This window comes from Amblyraja radiata, chromosome 31 (genome assembly GCF_010909765.2).
Source record: "Amblyraja radiata isolate CabotCenter1 chromosome 31, sAmbRad1.1.pri, whole genome shotgun sequence".
NCBI classification, from domain to species: domain Eukaryota; kingdom Metazoa; phylum Chordata; class Chondrichthyes; order Rajiformes; family Rajidae; genus Amblyraja; species Amblyraja radiata.
In genome coordinates, this window is record NC_045986.1 from 26976423 (window position 1) to 26990049 (window position 13627).

The window sequence follows — 13627 nt, forward strand, 5'->3', positions numbered from 1 at the left end:
CAGCTCCCCCCCCCCCCCCCCCCCTCCAGTCAGTTTGAAGAAGGATCCTGACCAAAAGTGTCACCTATCCAAATCCACCACTGATGCTGCCTTACCTGCTGAGTGACTCTGGCACTTTGTGTTTTGTTTTGTAAACCAGCATCTGCAGTTCCTTGTTTCTCCAACTTGTATCCATTGCTTGGATATGCACAGAAAATTATTCAATCATTCTCATATTTTAAGATTTACTACTTTTAGTTGAGAATATTCATTATTTATGTGTATAAATGTGAAAGTTAAATTTTCGCATTTGGGCAACAATATAACAACGTGTTTGGATTAGAAAGAATTTAGAACTTTTGTCAGAATACTGAACTTAATGGAGCACAAGCATCTTCATTAATGCGCCACTCTTTCCATCTCCACAGTGGTCTAGATGAGACTATCTTAGAGGAGTGCTTGCAATACCTGGAGAAGCAGCTGGAGAGCAGTCAGGCACGTAGCGCCATGGAGGAGTTCTTCTCTGAACGGTAAGAGGAGGATCCTGTGAACTGCAAATTAAATATAAACTCTACAAATTGGGAATGAGAAGAGTGTTAGATTTAGAAGAAGTTCTGTGTTAAGTAATTGTTTTGAAGTCTCTTTTAGTGGACCATTCCTGTCTCAGCGATTTACTCGATGTGCCCTATCTTCCTTGGATTGGCTGGGTCAGGGTTTATCTCTACTGCACTGTGTCTACAAATGTCATGTTTTAAGTCCGTTCACGTTAAAGAACCATTTATTGATCCCAGTAAACATAAAACTGTAACAGCACGCTTTAACAGCTTTTCTCTTTGATTTTGTTACTTAATCAATATTTGGCAGAACAGAAAAGGACAATCAGATTTAAAAAAAAATTATGTTCTAAAGCAATGAATCCCATTAACATGTTTTCATGATGAGTGTTGCCTCTGCCTACCTCCTCCATTAGTTTTATTCGTTATTTTAAACAACATTAGGATTGGATAGACGGCTTATCCATGTTCTCCAGAAATTCAGCCTGACCCGCTGAGTTACTCCAGCACTTTGTCTTTTTTTGTAAACCAGCATCTGCATTCCATGTTTCAATATTAGGCATGTTCATTGACCCATAGAAATACGGCACCCCCTTAGGATCCTTTTTTATTTTTATAAAAAGTGTTTATTGGGTTTTGATACTCAAGACTTTGAAGAAGGTTTAGAAATACAAAATGATCAGGTGGAATTTTTGTCCTAAGTAACAGCATGTTTTTTTTCTATCTTTGACAAAGTCAGCTACTCACTTTGACTCGGTTTATCAGCATTAGTGCCTGTCTTCCTCTTTCTTGCAGTGGGGAGCTGGTACAGATCATGATGGCAACAGCTAATGAGAACCTTTCGGCAAAATTCTGTAACAGAGTGCTGAAGTTTTTCACAAAGCTCTTCCAGCTTGGTGAGTAGTAACAAGCAGTGGTTCAGAGCGAATGCATATTTCCAGTACTTCCTTTGTAGATGACCAGATGCCAGGACGCATATTGTTTCTTTGTGTTGATGTCTATGGCAGATCGCCGTCCTATAAGCTGCTGAAGCTCTTTAAGGGCCTGACTGCCAAATTTAAATAATACATTTTATTTTTTAAACTTCAATAATCTTTCTGTGATATAAAAAATTTCAAATCTTTGAAAATTGCGTACTTTCACCAAAAAAAGGCACTGCATATTTCTAATCTGATAATAATGCTGTAAGAACATCTGGGCACACTTAACTTCTTTGAACCCTTGGTTTTTATTTGATTAATTGTTGGATTTGGATCAACGGGGGTTGAGAAGCAGCTCAGTTTAGAAATGTGCTGATAAACCAGGACCGTAAAGGACTGAATAGTTTGTCGTTATACCAATTCAACCATCTATCTGTCATGATTAAAATGTGGAATGGTGGTTTCTGTGATGCCATTTGATTTTGATTTTGCCATTGCGGGCTATGGAATTTTGCAGGGAATTGTACACTGCCATTTGAGGTGGAATTGTGTTCTTTCTAAGCAAAGCAATGCATACTTTACAAAATAATCAGCCTCTGTTTTACATCTATTAAAATGTTCAAACTTAATATTGGTAACTTTTGAATTTGAACTGAGTAGTTAGATTTTAAGTGAGCTTTTTGAGATTTGGGATTGGTGGCACTCATCAAGATTCCCAGCCCTGCTGTACAACGTCCCGTTATTCTTCTCACGGCTGCTTTTCCATCCTTTGCTGTTGGCTATTTAAGAATTTGTAAGGTGGTTCTATTTTTTATGTGTCATTAACATTGTGGAAATGGGAATAGAATTGATCATTGCCTTCAGCATAGAATTAGACCTTTGGCCTAACTCATCCATGCCAACCAAGTCGCCTAACTGAACTATTCTCACTTAACTGTGGCTGGCCCCTATCCCTCCAAACCTTTCCTACCCAAGTACTTGTCTACGTGTCTTTAAATGTCATTATTGTATTTAATTGCACTCTCCCACTTCCTCCCACAGCTCATTGCTTGTTCCATATACATACCATTGTCTGTGTAAATGGTTGCCTCTCGAGTCCCTTTTTAAATCTTTCCTCTCTCACTGTAAACCTATGCCTTCTTGTTTTAGACTCCCCTATCTCTGTTCTCCAGAGATGCTGCCTGACTTGCTGAGTTACTGCAGCACTTTGTGTCTGGCATTATGTTTGCCCTGCTTTAGCGAGGAAGATATAATAAATTGGTATTTTGTTCCCGATTATTCTCGTGAAGTTATTTGTAAACAGTTTTCTTCCATCTACTTTCAAGAATGTTCAATTATTTAGTTAGCTCTACACATGGTCAAAAGAATATTGATAAACGTGGAGCACATCTCAGAACATTTGGAAGAGGATGCATTGACTTGCTTTTCCTGTTTCAGCGGAGAAGAGCCCAAACCCAAGTCTCCTATCTTTGTGCGGCTCATTTGCACAGCTGGCTTGCGTTGAACACAGCCGCTTACAAGCCTGGCTGACAAGAATGACCCAAGCACCCCCAAAAGACTCTGACCAACTCGAGGTGGTGCAAGAAAACAGACAACTTTTGCAGCTTCTGACTGCGTGCATCGTTCGAGAAAACAGGTAATTTGTAGCTGAGCCCTAGGGAATGATTCAACAGCAAAGGCTGTGCTAAAGTTACTTCTCATTATGCAGAAGAGGTGTAATAAGAATATGGCTGAAAACAATGAGTGCAGGCCCTCACTGAAAATATAACTGATGGTCTAGTTACAGTAAATGAAAAGGATTCATGTTGCAGCAATCAAACCGATATCATGAGAATCAATGGAAGAAGGGTCTCGACCCGAAATGTCATGCATTCCTGCTCTCCAGAGATGTTGCCTGTCCCGCTGAGTTACTCCAGCATTTTGTGTCTATCTTCATTGGAATCTAACATTAAGAATGCAGCGGCTAGTTTGCTGCAGGAGGTCACGTAAGAGATTTACTTTGGAAATTGACATGTAAAATATTCTGCTAAACAGTGCAACATCCATTGATACTTCCAGGTAATTGAAAATAGCCAATAGATGTGGGATAACCTGATTCTGTGCTACGCAGGAAGACAATCAATAAATGCTCATGACCCTCATTGAAATTGTTCATTTCGGACGTGTAAGAATCGATTTACGGATATTTCTTAGAAACGGAAACCCTTGCAAAAGCTCAGGATTGCCTGTTGTTATATGCTTGAGGTATTATCAGTGGATAATATCAAGTGGTTAACTTGATGCTAATTTGTTGCCATCCACTCTTCAGCCAGGTTGGAGAAGGTGTTTGCACGGTGTTACTCAACACGCTTATTCCCATGGCGACAGAGATGTTGTCCAACGGTGATGGAACGGGATTCCCAGAGCTGATGGTTGTTATGGCAACACTGGCCAGCGCTGGGCAGGGAGGAGGACACTTGCAGCTTCACCGTGCAGCGGTGGACTGGTTAGGGAAGTGGTGAGTACCACAGGATCATTCGATGGGTTATTGCAGTTAATGAGTCAGCAAAAGGGGATTAGGGTTCAATGACAAGTCCACACGAAAGGATGTTGGCTCGAACTTTAATTAAAGAATTTTGGAAAAAATGTTGGATAGTTAACAATTGGGGTAACATCTAGAAGGATTTGGACAATATTTATAGTACAGTTTGTCACATTCCATTTCTCTGATAAAATGGCATTCTTTCTTTTTCAGTAAGAAATATCTCTCCCAAAAGAATGTTCTCGAGAAAGTGGGAGCAAATGTAACACAGGGGAAGGTAAGGTTGCTTGTGGGAATAAGTGTGAAGAAGTTTGTGTATTTAAAGTAATCCCAATATTTGCAAAGATTTTGTTTGGAAATCCTGTCTCTTCTTCTGGAATTTCCCCTGAGTAATGATACGTGGGGTGGAGCATATATTAAGATGCAGATGGGGCTCCCGTGTTGTAGCGTTTGCTTGTACTCGGATGGTGTGACAATTCCTTTTGATGCTGGGTTTAACCTTTGCCCTGCAGCATGTCGGCATGCTTGACTGTGCCTGCCATATCATGACTTATCTCGCCGATGTCATGAATGCCATGAGACAGGGCAGTGGGCAGGGATCAACACACGTACTGGTGGACGGTGAAGAAAGGGCGATTGAGGTTGATTCTGATTGGGTTGAAGACCTGGCTGTGGAAGAAGAGGACTCGCAAGCAGAGGACTCGGTGAGTAGTTTGGCTAACTTGCTGGTGAATTGTAAAGTATGAAATAATATTGTCATGTCAACTGATAATGTTTTATCACAAAAGCAATCACTGGAATATTCTTTGTTCAAGGATGAAGATTCCTTGTGTAACAAGCTGTGCACATTCACAATAACACAGAAGGAATTCATGAACCAACATTGGTGAGTACATTGGCCTTGTATTATCTTAGATCTTCTTCTTATCGAGTCCACACACAAGATTAGAAGTTGTTCAGCCAGAACTGAACGCACTTCTCGGCATCTGCATACAATGGTTCTTGCGCTTCTTGTGCGTGATGGTGGAAAGATTGGTGAAAACAGGGCCGTGACATGAAAGCTCTTTCCTTGACCCCATTATCTTAGATGATTGTTGCATTGTATTTTAGTGTGCAGAATATTCATAGATTAGATTCATAGCACAGAAACAGGCCCTATAGCCAAATGCATCCTAATTGACCAAGGTGCCTATCAACACTAAGCCCAAGGGCTGAGATTGTCCTCTGTCCCTGTTCCTATCTATGTTCCTGTCCAAAGTCTTTTCAATGTTGCAATTGTACGTACCTCTGCCATCCCCTCTGGCAGCTTGTTTAAAAGTTAATGAAAAGTTGTTTCTGTCACTGTGGTACAAGAAGTCATTCAAGTAGGAACGGAAACTGAACCTATGATTTCAAAGTTCTGCACAATGTACAAATTATTTAAATTGTAGACTTACATTGAAACATCAAAACTGCTGTAAAAGTCCATCCTTGTATGAGGAAGATAAAAATGGGCACAATCTAACTTCTTGTTTCAGGTATCACTGCCACACTTGTAAAATGGTGGAAGGAGTAGGTGTTTGTACCATTTGTGCAAAGGTCTGTCACAAAGATCATGAGATTTCTTATGCCAAGTATGGATCGTTCTTCTGTGATTGTGGAGCAAAGGAAGATGGGAGTTGTCAGGTATGTAGTAAATAAAGTTTATATTGAAGGGTAGTAGGAAACTAAGTTGGTGTATTACAGATACAAGGTACTGCAAATGCTGGTTTACAATAGATAAGACCCAAAGTGCTGGAGTTACTCAGCGGGTCAAGCAGTATCTCTGGAGAACACAGTTAGGCGACGTTTCGGGTCAGCTCTGAAGAAAGGTCCTGGCCCGAAACATTGCCTCTCTATGTTCTCCAGAAATGCTGCCTGATATGTTGAGTTACTCCAGCACTCTGTGTTTTTTTTTGTATTACAGAGCTTGCTATTAGTATTTCTGGTGGATAAATGTGATAGAGAATTTAAAGAGCTTTTCCTGGGCATTTCCTTACTAATGTCTTTAAAACTAATGTTATTTCCACAAACTGATCTGTGGACTCAGAACCTCACTTTTGTTCGAAAGATTTAATGCCATAGGTCCTTTGAAGGTTAAGGCTCACGAATAAACTATGCACATTTACCTGACAACAACCTGAAAGGGAATTCAAGATCTATAGTTGACTCAGTCTCTGCATTGGGAAACTAACCAGGAGGTACAAAGCTGGATTATATTTGAGAACCTGTGGGGAAATTGAATTTTCATGGTTACCCTTGTGTTAATTTGCATGCTGTTAGCTGAAATGATGTTTTAGGAGAGGGTGAAGTACAGAAGGATGGAGGGATCATGTTGAGGGTAGAGGACAGGAAGATGTCCATATACCTGATTTAAGCAAGGTTCAAGAGGGCACACAGAGGCAAGGAAATCATTCAACAACAAGAGAATATGTCGAAGGAAAGTATTGAGGATAAAACTAACTGTGGGGGATTGAAGATAATGAAGGGGATTGGTTATCACATTTCTGAGGCTTGCACCGTATAAAGGTCGCTCACAGTTGAGGGGTTGTTTGTTAATATTCCCCAGTCACCGTCCTTATTGATTCTTCCTCAACCGATTTTAATTTAGATTGGGTTCTTCAAGACATTTCTCAATACCATTTGCAACTTGCTTTCACATCATGTCAATCATTTCAGAATCTGGAGAATCATACAGTGCATGCAGGGTTGTGTTGAGGAGACGGAGCTTTATCAGTCATGTCATCGTTCTGCCATAAGGTGGTGACCTGTCTAAATACTCTTCAGACTGACTGGTACGATCTAGTTCTCTGGTGAATGACTTCTGAGAATAGAATTAATTTTCTCCAGGAATGTCGCCAGTCTTTCTTCCAGGGGACTGGTTATCATATTACTGAGGATTGCACCAGAAAAAGGTCGCTCACAGTTGAGGGGTTGTTTGTTAAAATTCCCAAAGAGCATAATTGGAAACTTTTATATTGTTTTCAATACACTTGGGGTGCAGGGAGCTTTTGGGCTAAATACAACTTTAAAACACCTTGCATCTTGAACACCTGTGATATTTATATAGCGCAGCTCGCAACTAAGCAATATACAAAGTTCTGGAGTAGCTCAGCGGGTCAGGAGAATCTCTGGAGGAAATGGAGAGGTGACGTTTTGGGTCAGGACCCTTCTTCAGATAGATAGGTGACATTTCAGGCTGGGACCCTTCTTCAGACTGATTTGTATGGGGGGGGGGGTAGAAAGCTGGAAAAGAGGTGTTGGCAGGACAAGGTTTGGCAAGGGGTGATGAGGATTTAATTGGTGGATGGGTGGAGTAAGTAACAAAGGGCAGAGATGGAAAGGAGACAAAAGGGTTTCAGACAAGGAGAGAATAAATACCAATATAGATTGGTAACAAGTTATACAAGTTCTGTCTGAAAAAGGGCCCTGCCCCCGAAACATCGCCTATCCACGTCCTCCAAAGATGCTGCCTGACCCGCTGAATTACTCCAGCATTTTTTGTTGTTTTTGTGTTCCAACCAACATCTGCTGTTCCTTGTGTTTACAAGAACACAGATAAGATTGAAAAGTGAGAGCCACTTGTTGGTTGGGGGGAGGGGATGTTAGGCAGGCAATTTGAAGATAACATTTAAATTATTTTTGTGGGTCTAAGGGCAGATGTTTAATATAATTTCCACAGGCTTTGGTAAAGCGGAGTCCAAGCAGTGGAATCAGCTCCTCCATGAAGGAATCATCTGCCTTCCAGAACGAACCGCGTGTCCCGGAGAGTGCCCTGCGACATCAGAGCTCGTCTCCAGCAGATAAATGCAAGATGATGAGTGCAGATGGCAAGACCTGCGAGGATGACAAGCCAAAGAAGAGCACCTTGTGCAAACAGATCCAGGGCTGCAGGGAGGAGCTGCAGACACAGGTGGTGAGTACTGATGAGTGAACTCAAGAGGTTCAAATCTCATTCATGCAGCATAATGTATTGGTTAAGCAGTGGCAATTGCTGGTGGCCCTCTGGTTTTTACAGGCCATTCTTGGAGTTATAGAGTCATCCAGCACGAAAACATGCCCTTTGGCCCAACTCATCTATGCCGACCAAAATGCCCCATCTAACCTAGTCCTATTTATTTGTGTTTAGTCCATATCCCTCTAAACGTTTCCTATCCACATATGTATCCAAATGGCCTTTGAATGTTGTTATTGTACTTGCCTCTCCTACTTCCTCTGGCTGTTTGTTCCAAACATCCACAACCCTCTGTCCATATTCTTGTTCTATGCTTAGTGCAATTCTGAGGAATTTCAAAAATAAGGGGAAAAGTTTCAGAAGAACTCAGGAGCTTGTATAATAAAGGTAAAAACCTGAATGTCTTGCTCATCTGTGCTGTGGAGGAGTGGGTGGGAGGAGTGGTGGCTGTTGAATGGGGGTAGTTCTATGATCAGCGCAGTTTCCTTTTCAGTGCTTACAAATGAAAACTCTTGGAAACTGCATGTCATCACGAAGCTTGGAAGGATCAGGGCCACTTGTTAAATAGTTCCATAGTATTTCAGCTTACAAAAGGACAGCCCATTTATATTGAAAGGTACCTGCTGACAAGAAGTATGTTTGACGTGGAGAAAAGAGAGAGATGATTGAGTTCATCTCCTTTGCTTTCTCCACAGTCTTAATGACTTTTCAACTACCTTTGGAATGTTTGTGATAAATCCACTTCCACCATCATAGAAGTGATTTACTGTAATCAAACCCTTCATGATTTTGAACACATCTTTTAATTCACCTTTCTTCAACAAATTCATCTTCTCTACTTTTGCCAAAAGTCAGTTGAAATCACATACTTTTCTGGCTATCCCATCAATCTATCCAGTGTGTTGCATTCTTCTAAAGTGTTTCAAGAATTGCTCACATTATTGCAGCTGAGGACTAGCCTTTGCTTTCCAAAGTTTAGGATTTGTTTAAATAAATGTTACTTTCATAAAGCGATACAGCACAGAAACGGGCCCTTCAGCCCATCAACTCCATGCCAACCATCACTGTAGATTGGGCAGGGTAAGAAGAATTGTTTAACAGCACAAAGGTGAATGCAAAGGAGCCACAATATGCTGGAATAACTCAACAGGTCAGGCAGCATCCCTTGAGAATACGGGTAGGTGATGTTTCTATCCGAATGTTTAATGCTACTAAGTTGGACTCCCAGCAGATTGACATGCACAGGATGTTGCAATGCCTCTCCCATCAGGCGTGATCAATTGCAGTAACAAATATGGTGTTGATAGCAACAAGGACTCACCTCGACAGGTCAAGTCTACTGTTTAAATTGAAATTTGTGAATCTCTTTGTTGTTTACAAATGCTCAAATTCCCTTAGGTTTTATCAAAGATTAAATATGACATTAAAGATTAAATTATTAACACAAATTCAAAATTAACTTAAAAAAACAACACTTAAAACGAAATCATGTATGCTAACTTAATTTAAAACGAACACCAAGCTTTATTGGCCGCATGGAAATCTGCAGAGGGTTGCCTGGGACTGCTGAGGTCTTGCGGCCAGTCGCATCTGAGCACATTTTTAAGGAGTTAAATTTGTTAGATATTTGATCTTAGAGATAGTGGGGAGCTTCAACCCAACAACTTAAAATTGGGCTGAAAACCAGACTGCGAATATTTTGTCACAAAGCTGTTACAGTCACAAGCACCACATGTCATCCCAAATTACTAACCTACCTTGTTTCTCTTTCATTTCACTTAGGCTGGCTGCTCCACTGCTGGGTTGGTCCTTGACATGCTTATCTTCCTAATGGATGCAATACAAACAAACTTTCAACAAGCCTCAGCGGTTGGCAGCAGCAGCAGGGCCCAGCAGGCGTTAGATGATCTGCACACAATGGAGAAGAATATGGAAATGACTGACCAGCTGATGGTACGCCCTGGAACTGGAAATGGAGTGTTGAGGGTTAGAAAGTGTTTGGTACAGTAATTGAGTATGCTGAATAATGTAAAGCTGTGCGTTATGTAAGCTGTGTTGTCCCTCTGTAACGTGCAGTGAAATATACCCTTGTATCATCCAAATTCAAGCCACATGATGTAGTGCCACAATGCTCATCTTGAACCATTTAGTTTTCACAGCAGGTCCCTATATGTCACCATGCACACAATAAAGTGAAATACATGAGGATGTTATTTTTATAATAGAACCAGCAGAAAATAATATAGTGCAAAATACTGATTCATGAAGTAAATGTCTTGTGAAATTGAAGCACGAACCATCCTTTGCATCATAGCTGCACCACTCAGTTCCTGTCACCATATTTTTTGGTGCCTCTTATCTCCAAAAATAACAAAACACTGACTATTGACGGAATAACTTGTAAGGATGTCCAAGTACATATGAAATATTGCAAAGCAGGATGTGGTGAAGTTATTGCTTCTGTCATTCAGAATATTTGCAATGTTTATTTTTTTAATCAACTGGGGTGGGATAATTTTTTGAATTTTGATTTCTGTTAATTTTGTGTCTTAAGCTATATTTGCTTCAGTAAGTTGCTGCTTTTTCTTTTTTATTTTGCTGTTTTTTTTACTGGAATTATTCATTTTGGGTCTTGGAGGTTTTGATGTTCCTGACAATATTCTGGTCTTACAGGTTCCAACACTGGGCTCTCAGGAAGGGGCCTTTGAGAACGTACGGATGAATTACAGTGGCGATCAGGGACAAACCATCCGTCAGCTGATCAGTGCGCACGTGCTGCGCCGTGTTGCTATGTGCGTCCTTTCCTCTCCCCATGGACGCCGACAGCACCTCGCAGTCAGCCATGAGAAAGGAAAGGTACGTTTCATTGTCATCTTCAGTATTAACGCCGTTTGGAACAGAGTTTATAATAATTCATTTAACGTCAGCAAAGACTCCTGGTGCACACCACTGTCTACTGTCCTTTAGTCCAGAAAAACTGGATTTTTTGGCAGCAGAATCTTTCTTTTTAGAAAAAACCCAGATACAATATAATCAAGTATTCCAGCCATCCCTGTGTCTATACATCGGTTATTTTTTTGTTCTCTAGTTGACCACTCTCCTCTTTTTGTTTGTCAATTACATGTCAGCGTTGCACCTTCAACTTCTCATAGCCTCTCCTTTATTTCACTTGAACTTATTTATTTTCGATCTGGTTTATGCTGAGACCAATTAGATAAATTCCTTAGTATTATTTCTGTGTAACTTTTCGTTTTTTGTAAGCTTCACATGAAATGTACTATCTTGCACTGAGCACCAGACAAACCTTCCAAGCTTAAAGCTAGCAAAACCAGCACGCGTATTGGAGACATAAAGTGACATTATCGAATTCCACACTTGTCAAGTTCCCAATCTTTGTAACTCATTGAAGCTGCATTCTGATACCTTACTGATAAAACAATGTTGCCAGTTGATTGGAGACAGTTCGTTTAGGTTTATTATTACCATGTGTATCGAGGCATAGTGAAACATTTTTTTTGCATGCAATCCATTCAAATCAGATAACATTACACATAAATACAATCAAGCCAAACTCAAGTGTAATAGGTAGAGCAAATGGGAAGATACAGAGTGCAGAATGTAGTTCTCGGCATTGTAGCACAACAGTTCCAGAGGCAAAGTGCAATGCCTGCAATGGTGTAGAGGAGGTTTGGCCAGTACCTTAGCTTATGGAAGAACCATCCAGAAGCCTGAAAGTAGAGGGGAAGAAGCTATTCCTGAGTTTGATGGCGAGTATGGTTGCTGGGGAATAGATTGGAATTACCCAAAACTCTAAGCCAAGCTCACTTTAGAAGAATTCTGATTTTTCATAGTGGTGTCAAAAATGTATTTGCAAAATAGAACTTCAGATGAAACTTGGCCACACATGCCTTTCCTCCTGTTGCAGATCACAGTGCTCCAGCTCTCAGCTTTACTCAAGCAGGCTGACTCAAGTAAACGGAAACTGACACTAACTCGACTTGCTTCAGCTCCAGTTCCGTTCACTGTTCTGAGCCTGACTGGAAACCCATGTAATGAAGATTACCTCGCAGTGTGTGGACTGAAGGTAAGTGATACCTGGAACCTTTGGTAAAACCACGTTACTTAATAAATATGTTTAGAAAACATAGTATCCTTTATCTAAATTTTGGCTAAAAAATTGTGTGAAATCATTGGTTTCATAAGAAGAGGCATAAAAATGCAAAAGCAAGAAAGTCCTATTAAATCTTTATAAACTCCGTATTAGACTTCAGCTGGAATATCAGGAGACATTCAGAATTATCATAGCATGATATTATTTAGAGCACTCGGCTGTTGCCACTGACTGAAAAGTAGCAGTATCTCAGTAGTGACGTCCAGAGGGAAAAGGGTGAAAACTTGTCAAGGAGAAGGTTGCATCGATGGGAATGAATGAGTGTGTGACTAATTGGGTAACCCTGTGAGTAAGCAACACCTTCTCTGCTGCGTGATATTGTATCATTTTTATTTTAATGCAGATCCGAATGTAAGTCTTAATCTACGTTAATCATGGAGCAATAAATCAACCTTTATCTGTTTTGCTCTTCAGGATTGTCATGTTCTCACATTCAGCAGTTCAGGATCAGTCTCTGATCACCTTGTTCTACATCCTCAACTCGCCACCGGCAACTTCATCATTAAAGCAGTCTGGTTGCCAGGGTCACAAACAGAACTTGCGATTATAACAGCAGATTTTGTCAAGGTAAGAATGGAATAGCAAGTCATGTTGTTTAGTTGCTCTACGTTGCTCTTCCACTGCCACAAAATGGGGATATGTCTTTGGTTGCCAAAGTTTATTTATCCCAATCAGATAGACATTGCTCTGTTAATAGCTGGAAAATAAAAATGATTTTGTGCTACCCATTGTGATTCAGGCAGCTGTGGGTCAGCTATATCAAGGAGTACATTCAAGGTGCTCCACATGTTTGCATCTCAAAGAAAATCCTATAATAAAAATATATTATGCCCTACAACAGCCAACCTTGTAAGGAATTAATGCAATATTAATTTATACATTGTAACAGTACTTGATAGTGCATTTGAATATTGGTTCTGATTTGAAAAGTACTCAATGCTGTGTCCTTTAATATTCAAGAGAAAGATTTATATTTGTTAACCATAATTATTTGCCAGCTTTGTACCCACTGGCCTCCCTCTACTGAGGTAGTACATAGAACAGTACAGCACAAGAACAGGACTTTCCCCCCGCAATGTCTATGCCGATCATGATGACAAGACCATCTCTTATCTGCCTACACATAATCCATGTGCCTCCATACCATGCATATCCATATGCCTATCAAAAAGTCTCTTAAATGCCACTATCATATCTCCCTTAAACACCAGCCCAGGCAGAGTGTTCAAGGCATTTACCACCCTCTGTGTAAAAAAAAAACTTGCCCTGCACATCTTCTTTAAACTTTGCCCCTCACCTTAAAGCTATGTCCTCCAGTATTTGACTATTCCATCCTGGGAAAAAGGTTCTGACTATCCTCCATATCTACGCCTCTCATAATTGTATTTATTTCTGTCAAGTCTCCCTGCAGCTTCTAACGTTGCAACGAAAACAATTCAAGTCTGTCTAACCTGTCCCTGTTGCTAATACTTCTAATCCACGCATAATTCTGGTAAATCTCCTCTGCAC

At 40.4% G+C, this 13627-nt stretch overlaps 1 protein-coding gene across 6 annotated transcripts in view; it reads left to right on the forward strand.

The window, feature by feature from the left end:
- The window catches only part of ubr4 (ubiquitin protein ligase E3 component n-recognin 4), a 139791-nt gene that overhangs the window by 40496 nt on the left and 85668 nt on the right, over nucleotides 1-13627 (forward strand). For 4 of the 6 annotated variants that reach the window (XM_033048265.1, XM_033048267.1, XM_033048266.1 and 1 more), the window contains exons 30-42: nucleotides 408-509; nucleotides 1329-1429; nucleotides 2891-3089; nucleotides 3762-3950; nucleotides 4188-4251; nucleotides 4487-4678; nucleotides 4790-4860; nucleotides 5492-5639; nucleotides 7675-7908; nucleotides 9730-9933; nucleotides 10621-10803; nucleotides 11873-12031; nucleotides 12533-12685. In XM_033048265.1, the coding sequence (XP_032904156.1) occupies nucleotides 408-509; nucleotides 1329-1429; nucleotides 2891-3089; nucleotides 3762-3950; nucleotides 4188-4251; nucleotides 4487-4678; nucleotides 4790-4860; nucleotides 5492-5639; nucleotides 7675-7908; nucleotides 9730-9933; nucleotides 10621-10803; nucleotides 11873-12031; nucleotides 12533-12685 (1999 nt within the window). The remainder of the gene's footprint in view (nucleotides 1-407; nucleotides 510-1328; nucleotides 1430-2890; nucleotides 3090-3761; nucleotides 3951-4187; nucleotides 4252-4486; nucleotides 4679-4789; nucleotides 4861-5491; nucleotides 5640-7674; nucleotides 7909-9729; nucleotides 9934-10620; nucleotides 10804-11872; nucleotides 12032-12532; nucleotides 12686-13627) is intronic. The other 2 variants (XM_033048268.1, XM_033048271.1) reach the window with 1 other exon arrangement.